This window comes from Leuresthes tenuis, unplaced genomic scaffold (genome assembly GCF_036924035.1).
Source record: "Leuresthes tenuis unplaced genomic scaffold, fLeuTen1.0.hap1 SCAF_13, whole genome shotgun sequence".
NCBI lineage: Eukaryota > Metazoa > Chordata > Actinopteri > Atheriniformes > Atherinopsidae > Leuresthes > Leuresthes tenuis.
In genome coordinates this window covers 7,164,383-7,182,051 of record NW_027325367.1, presented here as the reverse complement: position 1 = coordinate 7,182,051, position 17,669 = coordinate 7,164,383, and the positions used below count along the sequence as shown (strand labels likewise).

General features: G+C 39.3%; 2 protein-coding genes across 2 annotated transcripts in view; both read right to left on the bottom strand.

Moving 5' to 3' along the window:
• srsf5b (serine and arginine rich splicing factor 5b) overlaps nucleotides 1–17,669 on the bottom strand; it is a 161,824-nt gene that overhangs the window by 97,760 nt on the left and 46,395 nt on the right. The gene's annotated exons all lie outside the window — the stretch shown is intronic.
• Nucleotides 4,953–17,127, bottom strand: rab15 (RAB15, member RAS oncogene family). The gene is made up of 7 exons (XM_072362121.1): nucleotides 16,784–17,127; nucleotides 9,109–9,169; nucleotides 7,778–7,838; nucleotides 7,174–7,251; nucleotides 6,513–6,602; nucleotides 5,369–5,434; nucleotides 4,953–5,237 (listed from the first exon to the last, which is right to left on the bottom strand). The coding sequence occupies exons 1-7, from the start codon at nucleotides 16,905–16,907 to the stop codon at nucleotides 5,076–5,078; spliced, it is 642 nt and encodes a 213-aa protein (XP_072218222.1). The 5' UTR covers nucleotides 16,908–17,127; the 3' UTR covers nucleotides 4,953–5,075.

Sequence of the window (17,669 nt, the reverse complement as noted above, 5' to 3'; positions counted from 1 at the left end):
TCAAGAAAACAGGTAGCTTTAAATAGCAGCATGCAGCCACAGGTGGTGCAATAAAATGGAGGACAAAAGGATTCAGTGTAGGATCAGGCCATACAAGAAACCTTCCACCTACACTGCTACATCTGAATGTGTGATTTAGAGTCTATTTTCTCCTCTGATTTTCTGGCTCACATGAAGCTATGGCTCTATTTGGAATAGTGGGACTGGCAAGGATGCTGGGACCTGCAGAGCTGTGTGTGTGTTGGGGGGGTCTGGGTCTGGCCTGGCAGGATGCTACAGTAGTTAATTAAAGCTACTGGGCAGGTATTTGAGGATTAGGAGTGGGTGTGTTGGGTCTCTGGTGACCTTAGCATGAAGTCGTCATCTCATGAGTAAGGCTGGCTGTGAACACTCGATTGTGCTGAGTGTGTCTCTAAATGTGGTCATCTCTGTGTTATTCGCTTGATGCAGTTAATTTCTTTGTTATGACTGGCACTTGTTTATGGAGCTGATCAGATTTACCACTGAGACATCTCATTAATATTGTGTTAAGATGTCATTTGGTGGACAATAAATCAGAATCTTATTCAGCTTGAAACAATCTTTTGTAATGGACAAGTGTGGGGCTGTTTTATATATTTTCTTCTGTAGTGATCACAAATTATGTCACAGGGAATACAATCAGTTACACATCCATCCATCCATCCATCCATCCATTTTCTATCTCTATCTCCAACTCAGGGTCACAAGGGGGACTGGAGCCTATCCCAGCTGTCATTGGGCAAGAGGCGGGGTACAGCCTGAACAGGTCGCCAGTCCATCACAGGGCCACACAGAGACAAACGAGACAAGCAACCAACCACGCTCACCCTCACACTCTGGGAGTCAATTTTAGAGTCACTGACCTGACATGCATGTTTTTGGATGGTGGAAGGAAGCCAGAGTACCTGGAGAAAACATGCAAACTCCACAAGAAAAGGCTCCAGGAACCCTCTTGCTGTGAGACGACGGTGCTAACTACCACACCACCGTGCAGCCCATCGGTTGCTCATTACAACAGAATCATTTCATAATCATGCCACAGAAATAACACTCTTGTGGTCCAACAAATGAAACTGACAGCAGTCGTGTTTCTTCATTGAAGCCTAGCCTGTAGTACAGTAGCGATAGGAGGATTGACAATGCCAAAGTTAAGAATCCCTCTAAGGTGAGGTATGATGAGCATGTATGATCGAGATGCTGGACAGCTCTATTTAGACTACAGGCTGTGTGATCCAGACCCGGATAATAAGTAGAAAATGGGTAAATGGAGGGATGGAAAGATTAAAAACATTTTACAAACTGCCAGGCAAAGACTTTGCAATGTATCATCAAAGGTATTAAGCTAAATTTTTTGTGTGATTGAACTCTGCCCTCTGGATTCTGTACTCGTCCACATCAGGGATCTTGTCTGTTAGTCTCCTTCCTTACCAATTTCCCACAGATTCATTTATATCATCATTAGTCCCAAAACTTCTCTCATTTCCTCTTACATACTCTGACACGCACCATATGGCTGAATGTCAGACAGCTGCAAAACGTGAAGGAATGTGATCCGGATGGTGTAGCGAAAATGATGATGATGATAATGATGATGATCGCTCTAAACAGCAACAATGAGCTCCCTCCCCGTGTACATGTATACGTGTGTGTGTGTGTATGTACTATATGTGAGTGCGTGGGTGCTATGTGTCAGTATGCAAGAGGACTTGTTATTCTGTACGTGTCTTGTGATAGATACTGAGCTGTCACATCTATCAACCAGACAACCATTCCTCATGCATATTCATCATCGTGGTAAATTCAGCTAAAATGCTTTAATGAGTTCACAACTTTAACAGCTCAGATGAAGTCATGAACAAAAGCCTTGTAGCTTTTTTCTGTAATTCCTGCTGAGAAAACCCTTCCACTGTCTAGTAATTATGACTGCATTTATTTGGTTCATATCTCGTATGCACTGTTCATTGCAGTGAACTGAATCTGTCAAGTTTTGAGTCCTTGTATAATGTGGGAAGATGACCACTAAAGGGCAAATATATTTCTATGTGGTATCTTCTTGTGTAAACATATAAATGACTAATGAAATCCCCATGATTTCTTATTTTTAGTGCCTGAAATGAAAGCAGGCATTGACAAACTGAGGAGCAGAACAAGCTTGATGTGGGGAATCTGTCACCTAGTGGTTAAATCAAGAGATGACACATAAACTCGTTCCGTCTTAGAATCAGAGCTTTGTCGACCTAGCTTCTGTGGAATATTGCTGTTGATGTTTTTTTTAACAGTACTGTGCAAAAGTCCTGTGCCTCCCTCAGTTCTTTATATTTTGCAGAAGGCATGACCCGCACTGTCTTGTAATCTTTTAAAGCGGTCTTAAACAATAGTTCTTCAGGCTTTCTGATGGTTTTTCAAAAGGTTTTCTTTGGGAGTTGGCTGCTTTTATACTCATTTTCAGTTAAATCCTTGAACCTGCGCTTTTCATAGGAATGCATTATTTGTTTATTTATTCATTAATCTACTCTTTTGGGGTTTTTTTTCAAATATATTTGTTAAGCCACTCAACATCGACTTATGAATCATTTAAGTAACATGGCTTTGAAAAACTGTACTTAACTCAAGGTATGACCCTGTTATGTATTCATACATAACAGACAACATGGCAACTAACTCATTTTAAATAGTATTATTTAGCAGTTTGTTTCCAACAGTCTGACATAAAGAATCATAATTTGTCCCCAAGTCTTTAGTTGCAATCACTCTTGAGCCAAAGACAACACAAAATGATAAAATACATAATAAAAAGCATGATTGAAGCAATTTGGGATCATCTTGACCCAAATGGAACAAAAAGCAGCCAACATCCAACACAGAGCTTTGGGATTTCCTTCAAGAAGTCTGAAGAACTATTCCTGAAGACTTCTTAAAGAAATTACTAGAAAGCCTGATTCAGATTAAATTGATCTTTTAAAGGGATGGTTAAAGTCTGCACAAACCAGCCCATGAGGCATCGATCTGAATCAGGTGTGTTGAAGCAGGGACAGCAACCCGCGAGGACTGGAGTTTGAGTTCCCTTAGAGGGTCTTAGAGGGTTTTTAAATCACCGGCTAACCTACCATGCGTGTTGGAGGTAAGTGGAGACAGTCCAAGAAGGCTCTGCATGATCATGCAAAATGAACACAGAAAACAAGGAGGCTAAACACTGCAACGCTGTTCACTGTCATAATCACATCCAAACTTCTGAACACAAAGCTGTAACTGCAGGACTGCACTTTCTTCAACAGATAAAGCCATGATGTTCAAACTTTCTGTTTGCTTTGTAGCTGAGATCTTTTCCTGTTTCCTGCTATTCAGTGATATTCAGTACTTATTACCTGAACATAAAGTAATAATATTCAAGTTTTCATTGTCTCATATCGAGGAGCACCTGAAACTCATCTTCACCAAGAAGACACTCTGGAATAGTCATATATGTGCAAGTATTTACTCATAAACATCTGACACTTTTTCTCCAAGAATAACATGTTGCATTTTCCATGTTGCAATGTAATATATTTCCACAAATACAGTTAAAGTAGTCTACAAGAGGAAAGAAAAAGGTCCTGAAAACAACACAGATACATTGTGTATCTAGAGCGTACATCATTCAGTACAACATACCGCCATATCACACACTGCACACATTAACACTTGTTTTGAGTAGCATTTAGTAATATGAAGTTGCAAAGAATGTAGCCAAAATTCTTGATAGTCATTCTGTGTAACCATCCAGGAGGCAACTCTGGTCAAATGCTGTACTTGTGTCACTGTACGGCAATTATTAACTTCACTGAAGTTGCAGTCAAAGAATGCAAAAAAGGGTGAATTGCATGCAAAACTCTCATTTGTCCCTTAATAAATCTGCGAGAGGAAAGAAGAAATGGCATCCCCACTTAACTCAGCACAAAACAGTAAAAAAATGACAAGATGATCAAAACATTATCTTCACAAAGTAAGTATTTCAGACTATTTAGAGTTTCCACATGGACTTATTATACAGTCCTCTAATGGGGATACAATAAAATTAATAGAGTATGCGTGTTGATGACTTTATCTATTATACTTTGGAAAATCTGGTATGTACAATGCAATAAGCAGTTATCAAACCACTGTTAGTGTAGGATATTTTCTCCTAATTAAACCACACATAGAAAAATACCCTCTGTTCTGTTACAGGGAAACTGAATAATTCTTCTCTCAATACCAACCTTATGTTACACCTTACGCAAGTGTATTTGACTTGTGCAGTCAATGTTTTTTTATGAAAACAAAGCAAGAAAATAATGAAATAGCTGCACATATTAAGGATAATTTCATTCCATTAAAGGTATCCACTGCAAGTGCAATGACGACCAACTACATGGGCAGAAGAAAAGAACAAAAGTCTACCGAGGTCAACTTAACACAGGCCATGTCTTCAGTGTGTCCTGTTTTTTCAATGCCTGTAGCACCCTCTTGTGGTAAACTCTTAAACTACATCTAAAGCAGTCAAAAGGAAAAGCAATGATGTCACTGCTTTATTAAAGAAATCAATAAAAGCTCAGGTGAAGACCAGATGTAATCAGTCAGACTGCTGATTCGGAGGGGCACGATCGATATCAAAGACAGTGCTTGCAAAATTATGCAAAAATAATATTGTGAAATACTTCAAGTCAGAGATGGACAATTCCAAGGCATGCCCTACCCTCGACTACATGACTACTGTTGTAAAACTGCAAAGAAAAGATTATCAAATCTTCATTTACATCTCTCCTGAAGGCTTTGTGTCAAACATTCTGTCCAGCTGAGGGAAATCTTTACCAAACACTTGGCACTTTGCGGCAAAATGTTCCAACTTTCATTCTTGAATACTGAACTCAAACCGTCTGGCAGTTCTTCAAAAAACTGAGTGACACAGCTGGTTTCAAAACTGCAGCTAGGTGGCCCTCTTTATTTCAAGCGAAAACAAAATGAAACACATTTTTCCAAGAGTGCGCAAAGTGTGTGGAGATGACAAATGTTCAGTGAGAATTCATGTTGTTTCTTTAACACCAGCAGCCTTTGTGTTGGTCGCTGGCTGCACTGTCACAGAGTCCCTCTTCTTCCTCCAGAGCAGTGAGATTAAGCTCGTCGTTGAGGGACATCCGGAGTAGATCCAGATCCTTCTTATTGGCTGCCAGCACCTGTTCAGCCAGTCGTGTAAAAGTCTTGCAGGGAAACGGAGCCACAGGACGAGAACAAGATGAGAGATTAAGTCATTTCCTCCCATTATATCATAATGACTACTTAATTTTGTTACTATTCTGTGCTTGGTCATGACATTTCACGATCACCTCACCTCTGTTATATTATGGTTGGTGAAGGCACTTGTTTCAAAGAAGTCCATTCCGTACGCCTTGGCTAGCTGGGGTACAAAAAGCAGCATTTCAGTTTATTTAAAAAAAACGTCTTTATGTTTGTGTGCCAGCTGTCAGATACCATAGAGCTCAAGTGCAGCTTTTAAAGGTGTAATTCTTTAATTTATATCACACATTGTGTGCAGGATAGAAATCATATAATACCCAGGCTGTGTGCCATACACATTTAATGAAACCTCAAGCTGTCTGCATCACCTGATGCTCCTGGCTGAGGAGTTGTCTTAAACCATGTTCATGGAAGTACTTTTGCAAGGCTGAAATATTAATCCTGCTCTCTAATGGAGTGTCAGTATTTGTTGCATCTAACACTTCATGCACTGACTAACTGCCCTTCACCTGATGAATAAGAGGTCAGAATAATAGCATTAATGTGCTTTTTGAGGAGGATGCTGTGTGAATCCATTTGTGTAGACAGAACTAGTCACTTACTGTCCCATCTTAAAACACAACATGATATTTTAAGGAGATAGGAGCCAGTTTGTCAGCATGCTAGTCTCACTAGATATCTCTTGAATTTTTAGAATAAAAAAATTGTACATGTGGCACCCTCAATAGAAAATATGAGAAAACAGCTGATGCAGCAGCATTTAAACTTTGCTTGCAGTTTTCTGTCGGGTCAAACTGCAGACTGCATTTGTCATGAGAGTGTCACCATCATTCACACCTTTACACTGTACTATAGTCAGATCACATACTCATGAATGAGAAGCTCCGATGTAGCTGCCTCAAATCTTTGTAAGAAATATGGAGGCATATGTGTGCATCAGCAGGGTCCTAATTGGTTTGAGCACACTAACAAAAAACCACGTAGCTGTCCTTGAGTAAATGAAACTAGCCTGAAAAGTTTGTAAAATGACTAATAATCAAATTTTTTCTCAAATGTGCATATTTAGTTCCTGAAAGAAATGTAGTCCCCACTACAATTTCAAACAAAGCTCCAGGGATTTGAGCATCACAATCCTTGTATTTTACATCATTATCACCCAAACTTAACCTAAGGTTTTAACAGTTCGTGGACTTTGGTCTGATAGTAAAGTTACTGAATAATGCCAGTGATTGACCCACCTTGACACCTTGCTCGGTGGCCACCTGCCTCTTGTCCACCTCATCTGACTTGTTCCCAACAAGAATCTTCTGGACCTTGTCGGGAGCGTACTGCAGGGGGAAGTCATGTGGATATAAGAGCATAATTACAGATAAGGCAGGAGGACAGCAAACAAAATTGAAAAGATAGGAGGAGCGATTTCAAATGTCAAGAGAAGGCAGAAGAAAAACACAGGAGAAAATGCAGGAGCGACAGCGTTCAGGAAATGAAACCATGATTAAAAGTAAGTGGGAAGCACTGTAGAGGAAATTAGGTCCGTAATCTCTAAATTAGTAGACCAAAATCATCTGGGAAATGACAGGGGAAAGCAGGGCAGATGAGAGCCGTACAAAGACTGAGCTGAGTGTAAAAAATATGTTCTTTCCAATCTTTTAAGACTACACTTTTATCAGTGTTTTATTTAGCGACAGATATCGGAAAATAAGATGAAATCTGACACAGCACAGCTGTCAAGTCTACATTTGGTTCTCATCACACCATCTGTTGTTTTTCAACCTGAGCTCTCCGCTCACCCAGTAGATCTCTCATTTTGACCCTTTCTACAATGTGGAAAGAATGCTCCCTGATTTTCCAATACGTCTGACTTTGGAAGCTCTTTAATCCCCCATCTGCATGACTCACCTCGTCCACATCGCTGGCCCACTTCATGATGTGCTGGAAAGATCGCTCACTCGTGATATCATACACCAGGAAGATTCCCTGAAATGACATGGTCAAAGATTTTTTTTTTTTGAAAAAGGGAAACAATATGATTCCTGTAAGCAAACACACTTGTAGTGAAGCGCTTTGAGTGGTCAGCTAGACTAGAAAAGCGCTATACAAGTACAAGTCCATTTACCATTTACCATTTACTTCTTGGAACATTTGTACCCGTCCAACGGAAACAATTCTCTTTTTTACATTATAAACCAAAGGTTCCACTGAATTAATTTATCGCTCAAAACAGGAACAAGACACTTTCCTTCCAATTTCATTACCAGTTTCTGGTAAATGAACAATTCACTCTGAGCCACTTTAATCTCTTTAGCAGCCCAAAGCAAAGGCAAAATCCATATAAATAAATGTCAGGGTGCTGTTGCAGCTGTGGAAGGCGAGTGGGAAGAAACAGCTAATTTTCACTGTCACAGAGGTGATATCAAATCTTTTTAATATATTTTTCTTAAATGCTACAAGGACTAGGCATGAGCTGTATCAAATCATACATCGTGGCGGCTGCTAAAGTCACCTGTGCTCGTCTGTAGTACTGCTTGGTGATGGTCTGGTACCTCTCCTGGCCAGCTGTGTCCCTGCACAGACAACAAATATGCACACACAGTGTTTTGATATATTTAGTTATAAACATGATGCCATGCAGTGCTGTAGCCAAAACGCAGAGGTCATGTAGTCCCACCAATATGACCCCTTCCAAAACTGAAATACATTGAATCCAATGTGTCATATTCCTGAAATAATTAAAACTGCCTCCTTTTAAGCTATTATGGGTGTTTTTTAGTGATTTATTTTTACATGTATTCATTCATTAATTTATTGTCATTGGATTTTTTGGACATTTGCTGCCTCTGGATGCTTCATCTTGAGAGCTGTTGCAGCAGTTAACAGAAGAGATTCTTAATGATTATCCTGCTCTGTCATGTAATTCTTTATATTCTTAGTTGAGACTGATGTTATTGCCAGAAAGAAAGTTCACACTGGATGTTTTTCTTTTTTTACAACAAATATACACATTATTAACAGCATGTCTATGAGGCGAAATAAATTCTTGTTTTTTTCTTTTGGTCATATGAAATCTAAACATGTTTAACATGTTTTGAAATGTTCCCTAATTTTTCTCATTTTGGACAGATGTTCATTCACTTCCTGGTTTATCTGGAAGTTGATTAAAGCTTTGCTCATTTCTATTCTATTTGCTTCCTGAGTCTACTTCACACCTGTTTCATGTTTAGTTGATTACGCCACAATCAGCTTCTGCCATTCGCATCTGGCTGTAATTTTATTACTTGCTCTGTATATACTCCCTGGTTCTGTCAGATTGCATACATCTCTTTGTGACAAACTTGATTTTTTTGTTGGTTCGTTGTTGTTTTTTTTGGTTATCCTTGCATTTATATTCTGCTCCTGGATTTTTGGACATGCTCTGTTTTTTGGGCCTGTTTCTTACCTGGCTCTTCTCCCTAAGTTTGCATCATGGACTGATTAACTGTTAACCTATGCTCTGTTTAATAAATATTGCCTTTTTAGATATTACCCATTTATTCACTATTTACTGTTTATAAATAAGCCATCGAAAAAATCACTAAAGCAGAATATCATTAAGTTGTTATTATCATTTTTCTTATCGTTGTTCTTGTAGAATTGAAGTGCTCCTAAATTTCAGGAAAACAAATTGGACAGCACGGCCTTAGCATTCAGGATTAAAACCACCGCCCTGAAAGTGACCAGTTACACAAGCATGTGTAATAAATGATGAAAAATACAATAGTCTGTAAAACAGAATAAGTGTTTTCAGTATTTGATGTACGAAGCTTTAGAACATACTGTCTCACTGCAGTATCTTACCATATCTGTATCCGTACTTTGACACCATCTATTACTAGTGTCTTCATTTTGAAGTCGACTCCTGTAAAAGAAGAGATATGGTGATAAGATACAATATTACATTCATAGAGGAGTTTGGGATTTATATGATATTGTACCAGCGAGAACAGCCAAAGGCCTTAAACCTCTGAGACTACAGAGATTAGAGCTCTTTCCACTGACAGAAGTCAATTAACAGGGCATGTCTTCTACAGACAGTGGGCTTATCATTATCAGCGACCACTCTCTAAACATCACAGACCATACTGACACAATGAGAGCCACACCATCTCTTTATAATGAGCCTGTTAGAAGACTTAATGATCCAGTGAACTGTTTGGTTCAATTCTTTCTATTGACTGCAAAGGAGGTAAAAAAAAAGAAGGAAAATAGTCAAAACAAGAGCAAAAAGCAAAAAGAAAAGAAGAGAATCAGAAAATGGTGCAGAGACTAGAAGGGGTTAAGGCGGCTCCATTGATGCCTGACCTATTTCAGATAACTGACCGTGGTATAGTTTCTTAATTTAAACTTATAAGCTGAGAGGTAAGTTTAGTATAATTTAATATCATCTCAATAAATTGCAATCAAAATAGTTAATCACTGTTTCTTTTTTTGTCTCTCTTTCTCTCCATTTATCTTCTCAAATGAATGGATTTAAATCAATGAAAAACACATCCTCGGGCATCTGTGGACCACTCTAATACCCGAGAAATCAATTGGCAGTTCATCCCAATTAAACTGATAGTCAGCACCCCTGTGTCACAGCTGGCATCACGCACAGAGAAAGAGCTGCCGAGTCCAATCGATTCGCATGACTTCAATATCTGCTGTTCATGGATTTTACGGCTGCATTTCTGCAGGGTTCGGTATATTCCTAGAGACTGACATGAGGGAACAGATGACAGATGCGCTACAGCTGGCCTGGCTGAGTTTACTAGATGGTACACTTCTACGGGTGTAGAAACAGCTGGAGTCAAGTGAGGGCTCCATAGAAGCTGGGGTGCAGTATGCTGCCACAGTAAAGTCTTAATTCGACCTTTGCTTCTAACTACAGAGCACTAAGACCAAGCGAAAGGTCAGCATTACTATCAGTGGCTTGCCTTGCCTGCAGCTTGTGGGGAGACTACTGAAAGATGATGCCTTCTTACATCATAGTGTAGTTTTACTGATATTAAGCTGTAGGCAAAATTGAGTGAAGGAAAATGGGATGATTGAAGTATAAAGTGCAGAAATAGTATGATGGATACTCCAGGTCAGTAGCAAAGTGGAGGATTCTAATTGAAAAAAAAAATCAATGTAACCACTAAGACAAAAACGCAACACAGAACAAATTATTAAGGTCTGATATCCTTATAATTTGGCTTTTCTATCACTAGAGGAGAATCTAACTTCTACAAAAGCTCTAAATCTAAAACGCAGCTTTTAGAAAGTTCAGGGTATATCACTGACTGAAGCATATGCTGCTCATTCTTTGGGTACAGTTGGAAAGTCAAAAAGTACACATCCTATCGTCTTTTCCTAAGCTCTTCTCCGTGACCTCGCAGGAAAATGTCGTGGGGTTAAGGAAAGATAGGAGAAATTTGGATGGACAACCACACTGCAATGAGAATCCAATCACACTTACAATAAATTGTGATGTGGGTCTGCAGCACAAAAACAACTGTTTCATAAACATTGTACAAAAAGTGCTTTAGATACTTCATCGATGCTTTATCGTATATACAATTTCAGTATCATAAAGTACTCTGATAGTAATCTTCATGACAGAAAAACATAAAATTACCAGACTCTTTGTTTGAATTGAGGTGAGCCAAAGTAGCCACCCAACAGGCATTATGCAGATGAGTTTTTAGGATGATGAAGTCCAATGATTGGATGATAAACAAAGCATTTCAGGTAGCTGAGGAGTCATGTCCCTGGGGAAGAGAATAACTTTCTTTTGTGTGGGCGCTTAACTTTTCAGACCCTCTACAGGCAAGAGAAAAACTAATTAACATGCTGAAGGAAAAGGAAAACATACAAAGCATGACCTCTTTCTCCAAGTCTACACGGACACAAACAACAAAACCTTTGATTGACAGACTGTTCAACATGAGCATACGACTTCCTGGAAGTCAGAATTGATACAGTCTATTATCTTCGTCAAATAAAGTAAACATGTTCACTTTTTGTAATTTTAGAAGTGTAAAATCCTGCAGAGCAAGTTGAAAAAAGAGCCATTCTCAAGCTCCTTTCTTCCCTTCAGAGGTAACTGTAACAATGGAGTGCAATGTGCACAATGTGAGAGAGAGCAGTTAATTCAACGTGGCAGCTTTTCACAATCAACAGTGTGAGAGCCATGTAAAAACTAATGGGTACATACCCAAAATTGACTGGACTAATTGACTGTGTTTGACAATGCAAGACGGATTAGGCGGTAATGCGTGTCAGTCTGCTGTAGGTAATGGTGACAGGCTCACTAATGGATGGATGGACGGATGAATGCTTCGGCTTTGACACTAATTCACCGGGGCATGGATCTGTCATCCATGGCCATCATTACCAGCAGAGGACACACAACAGCTGGTTTCTTGGTGGTAAATCTTTCTTTTACAGTTACAAAGTGCCATCAATCTGAGTCGAACAGCTGAGCTCTAACTAACACATGAAACAACACACGTGGTGACTATTTTCAGCATTTATAATTAGATCAGAATAACTGAACTGAAAGGTTAACAATCAGTTTGATAAACGTTAGCATATCACACATAGACATATACATCCCGTTGAAGAGCATATTTATCAGCTGTAAATGTACAGCCCCATACACATCTTAATAATAATAATAATATCCGTATTGCAGGTCTTGTGGAGGCTGCGCAGAGAGTTATGAATTTCATGTCCTCAGGTGGAAATCAATGCATGTGCTTAGGAACACTTTTGCAAATCATTACCAATTAACACGACTGGTGTAAAGGTAAGGTAAAACTCTACCATGCAAAGAGTGATGTATATAAACATGGTCAAGTCACCTTCAATGAGTCCGAGCAAATTTAAGATGGACTGATGCTAGAGCAGGGAACTGACCTGAGGTAAGAAACCACAAGATCTGAATTACTGCTTTGGAAAGAGGACTTCTTGCTGAACAGAAGTGAAATCTAACTTGTTATCATTGCACAGTTAAAAAAAAAAACTGATTGTATATGGGCACATAAAATCAAAAAGTTTATCAATGGAGGAAGTAAATGCCAGTTTTTGAGTTATACTGCTATTATAATTAACAAACAAAATTGAAAGACTGCATTGTCCATTTCACTAAAAATCCAGGAAAAAGCAAACTCTAAGAAAACAACGTTGTTTGTTGGTTACTTCTTTTCTAACAGGGCAACCAGCTGTGGCTGCAGTGATCCATGCCTGACCCTTCAGAATAACAAGCAGTGGTGAGCTAAGTGGAAATGACCACGACACCATGAGGACAGTTGCTTATTGAGATATGATATAGAGCCAGAACAGGCTGATATTTCATAGGTGATTTGACAGCCTGGAGCTCCAAAGGAGTCCAGTAACGATACCACCGAGGTAACAGAAGATTAAACTCAGGAGTGTGACATCAATACTAAATCATCTCAACAGCTGCTCTTTGCCTGAGAAATGTGCACTCTGAAGCCCACAGAACCATGACCTGTGAAAATAAAATGGGCCACCTCAACAAGTGAGGGTGTATGACTCATTCAAGTAAGATCTCAGAACTAATCCTGTTGTCTCTATATTATCCATTGTTAATATTTTTCCTTTATGATGTTTTATTTTAGGAAAAAATATTATAAACTAAACTTCAGAGTTTGGTATGGAAGACCACATGTCGCCTTCATAAACCCTCAACCTCTTCCAACTTCTCTAAGCAGTCAGGCTTTAAACATCAGTGGCCCATCTTACTAATGATTTTCTGGCTAAATGGAAGCAAATCCCTTCAAATGGGTTTCAAAAGCTTGCAGAAAGTGCTCCCAGGTGAGTCAGGATTACAGATATGTGAAGATGTAAGTGCATCTCTTGGATACTGCTGAAACTATGCAACTCTTTATGGAGTGACAGGTGGAAGCCGTCCTATTTAAACCCCTCACATCAATGACGTGCTGCTGTCATTACTATTGAAATGTGTGTTGTCATATCTCTGAGATCTAAAGAGGAGTGGATGCCTATGAGTACGGCAAGGATTTCACAAATAACTCCCAGTTAATTTAACTAAATAAATCAAATATCAAATGGCTTCCAATTTCTGTATGCGGATGGAGAAATCCCAGATAGAGTTGTTTGACCACAGAAACATCAGACATGTTTGTGCCATCCCTAAAAAATCAGCCCAATTGCAAACCACATGACAACAAAATAAGTCATTCAGAACCACAGATGTCATCACAAGATAAAAGTCTGTTCAAAATTAGGATGAAAGTGCACATGTTTAAGCTGCATGGGAGGTTTGCCAGGTAAAAGCTTCCACTGGCCAAAGAAAATGACTGATAAACCTAATTTTCTTTGTGATTGTGTCCGAGTGCACCAGCTTTATATCTGCAGGCACTGATTCGTCCGTCCATTTTTTGCTGCGTATCGGGAGTCAGGTCATGATCTCAGATGATCTACCTCCTCCTGCTCTTCCAGGGGCACACAAAGGTGTTTTCCAGCCAGGCCTGAGGACATCATTTCCCCAGCAAGTCTGTGGTCTGCCCTAAGTCCTCCTCCTTCTAGAACATTTCTGAAAGTCCTCCACTAGAAGGCGATCAGAAGACATCCCGGCAAGATGCATGAACCTCTTTAGCTGTTTCCTTTCTTTGCAGAGTAGCAGTGACTCTACTCTGAGCACCCCCAGGATGACCAAACTCACACCGTGAGGGGGAGGCATCAATCTTTATCTGTTAAAGAGGACACTCATAATATTTATGGGAAGTAAATTCATTAGTTCCTCACCAGGGGAACTAATGAATAATGGAGCCACCCATGAGATGAACATGGGAAAGAATTCATATCCTTCCGTCTCTGTGAAGGTTGAGGGATTATTCATTGATCCTCTGCAGGATAGCACTGATGGTGGCCACTTCTTCTTTCTTTTTTAATCATTGAGGGTCCATGAAATGCCTCTCAGCACGATGTCTGGACACCCCCTGCTGTTCGTAACTTTTCTATCCACTATGAATACCTGGACATGAGAGTCTGATTCTTCCAGCTGTGATGGTGAGCACTACCGCAACAAAAGCTCAAAAAGATCACAACACTCATCTTTTTTTTCAATACACAGAGACAGGCTGAACTTTTCTTGTGAGAGACAAGAGAAAGGGATGCCATGTTCAGTGTAAGCATCGCACGACAGGGTGGAAGCTTCCTGTAGAGCACCATAGGTCTATGACTTAAAATAGAAAACTGCAGTCTGTGCGAACTGAGCATATATCATAACTGCATGGAGCAGGTGTAAACACACAAGGGAGGATTTATGAAAAAAGCAAGTATTTTGGCCCTATCATTAAATCTGTGCACGTCCAACTTCTGATTTGACAGAAAAGTCAGAAATTGTGGATTTCTGTGAAATAGTTAAGCTACCGAAGCATAACCAGTCAAAAGTTTTGCTGCAAATAGTCAACAGACTGAGACAAGATAGTCATACTGAATCGACAACACCTAGAAAAATGATAATAAACTAAGAAGGACCCATCAGTCATCTTTCTCTCCCCATATATCTATTCAGAACTGCAGCCTGTCCACAGTGTCTAGAAGTGTCAAGTGAACAGAAACAAGGCTAAACTTAAGAAGGTAACACAACCAACAGTGAGTAAAACTAACAAGCCTAAGAAGCATGAAGCAACAAGACGGATGAAGCAAGGTGGACTCTTGATGGAGCAGATGAATGGAACTGTGCTCGATCACTAACAGCTCAAAGATCATCTTCAAGTAATTCTCCAGCAGTGGATGAGTGTTGTTAGTATGGGCACCTATCAATGAGCTGATTGGACCTTTTCTGCTTGAGGACGAACTGAAAAACAACTCTCAAACTTGCTGCCAGTTTTTGGATGAGATTTTGTGGACTGCAGTGGTGCAAGAAGAAGTCTGCAGCATTCAGGAGGTGCCGAGAGCTTTATGCAGGACAATGCTGTGACATATGATTCCGAAGAATGCACCGCTTGGCCAAATAAGGCCTTGTGATCAGCGAATAATGACTGAGCTCTCTTCCTCACCTGACGTAAATACCTGAGAACTTGTGGTCTTGTGGACAATACCCCTCTTTGAGAAGCATTTGGGAGGATAAGGTTTGCTACTTCAGAGTAAGTTAATTGTAAAACCATCAAGAAAATGAAAGGCTTAAAAGAGTGGCCTTACTATACACTAAATATTTATAAAAGAAGAAAAATACAATTCAAATGTCTTTCTTTTTTGTTACTTATTTGTCGCCCTTCCCCCAAAAGCCAGAAAAGATGGTTTTGTAATTCAGTTTCTAATTTTGCACATATATATATTTCCACTGAGAAACAAAAACCTGCTTGTTTTGTTCACCAATTAGTTGTGAAGTATTTATATTGACTAAGAGCATTGCATTTGTTCGAAAATACGATAAATCTTCAGGAATACAATTCACCTCATAATGGTGAGGGCAGTACACATACATTTTGAATTGAAACATTCAGATACTCCTAATAATAGGTAAATGAATAGCATATATATGAATAATACTGCTGCAAATACATGTTTCTTGCCTTTTAAAGTATGTGGAATTTTCTGTTTGTCAAATAACTGCAAACAATGTCAGCCGGTAGCTGCTACATTGCCTCACAAAAAGCAGCTTAGAGGGGGGGGGGATCACTCTGTTACAGACGTATTCACACAGAAAAGATAAGACTCTACAGCAGCATGTGGAAAAAGGAAAAAAAGAAAACTGTGCATACTTAATTTCAACACCTCAAAGTGAAGCACGATAATGTGACTGTCATGGTCTGCACTCCACATCCAAACTATGAAGGCAGACACACTGCAAAGCCCTAATTAACCATTGGTTTAATTCTGCAGAGTAAATAATTATTTGAAATGGGGTGTAAATCCACAAGTGTAGAAATAGTTCATTAGAGAAGGAGCTGAACACGCTCATGGGAAAGCAAAATACCTCACATGTGCTATAATAATCCAACAGAAACCTCACGTTTAATCTGTGATGCTCCCAGTTTGCTTGTATGAACCAACATACAACACCAAAACTCTCCTTCTATAAGATTTCATATTTACAGTGAGGACATCCTCTTCTCACATATGCTGTTTTGTTGTTGTTGTTTGGCATTATGTTGCACAGTCAGAGCAAAGTGATTATACTTTGTTATCTCCTCTGAATGGCTGGCAAGTGTCAGCTCTCCCCCCTCAAGGCTGCAACCAATACAATCACGTTAATTCTACAGTTAACACTTTTAATCCCGTGTTAATAAGTGTTCTTATTAAATCATAGCCTGCTAAATTCTTATTCCAGTCCAACGAGCAGGATTTCCATTACAAATATGTAACGGGCACAAAGAGATTTGTGCAAAATTCCATCGTCAGAAAATTCTGAAAAAGCCTTTAGATACATAGGGATGTCGATAATTTATTTGTGAGGGAGAAAAAACATTTTTAAGGAGATGAAATAAGTCATGCTCTAATTGCAGAGTCTTACCGATGGTCGAGATGTGAGACGGGTGAAATTCGTTGTCCGTGAATCTGCATAACAAACATGTTTTCCCAACCCCCGAATCTCCGAGGAGCAGGAGTCGGAAGAGCACATCATACTGCTTAGCCATAATGTTGTTGCACGTAGTGGTGATTTAAAACAGCTGGAGTCAGCTAACTCAGTGTCGAAAGGCCAATCCCTCCCCACCTGCATGCCATGTCTGCTCAGAAGGTCCACATGAGGCTGTGGCCGTGCTTTGTTTTTTGTTCACCGGTGCTGGGTTGGTCGGTGACAAAACAGGGATGCTCCAGCTTCCCAGGCAACCTCCAGCTTCCAGTGGGTGCGGTGGACCACTGTCAGTTTGGAGTCAATGAGAGGAAAAAACACGTCCGGTAATGCTTTCCAAAATAAAATCTACGTTAGAGAATTTGGTGTCCCAGAACACGGTGTATTCGTCACGATATTTAGAATGAAAATATATTTTTGTATTGACAGATGACAGTGGAAGGAGAAATAAAAACACATACTCAAGTTCAAAATTGTACACATGCTCAGGTATTTAACACATCCGGATTTAGTCCAAACTCCCCTACTGTTGACAGTAACCCTGATGAACAGGTATGGGAAATGGATGGATGTAGTTTGTTCATTATTTTCAAATTTTGTATCCATTAACAGGTGCTAAACCAAAATTTAAAAAAAATGTTGTGACCCCTTTACATTATTAAGAATGTGCTCTTATTATATGCTTTCAGTTATTCGGAATAAAATTACCATGGAATCATATTAAATAATAATAATAATAATAATAATAATAATAATAATAATAATAATAATAATAATAATAATAATAATTAAAAGATAATGATAAAAATTAAAAGATGGGGCAACA

What these genes read in the sequence shown, in the direction of transcription:
- rab15 (XM_072362121.1), bottom strand. Translation starts at nt 16,907, where the DNA reads ATGGCTAAGCAGTATGATGTGCTCTTCCGACTCCTGCTCCTCGGAGAT. An exon ending in GGGCCAGCGATGTGGACGAG is followed by an intron (nt 6,603 to 7,173) that starts GTGAGTCATGCA and finishes TTCCCCCTGCAG; the next exon opens with TACGCTCCCGACAAGGTCCA. An exon ending in CCACCGAGCAAGGTGTCAAG is followed by an intron (nt 5,435 to 6,512) that starts GTGGGTCAATCA and finishes TTTGTACCCCAG; the next exon opens with CTAGCCAAGGCGTACGGAAT.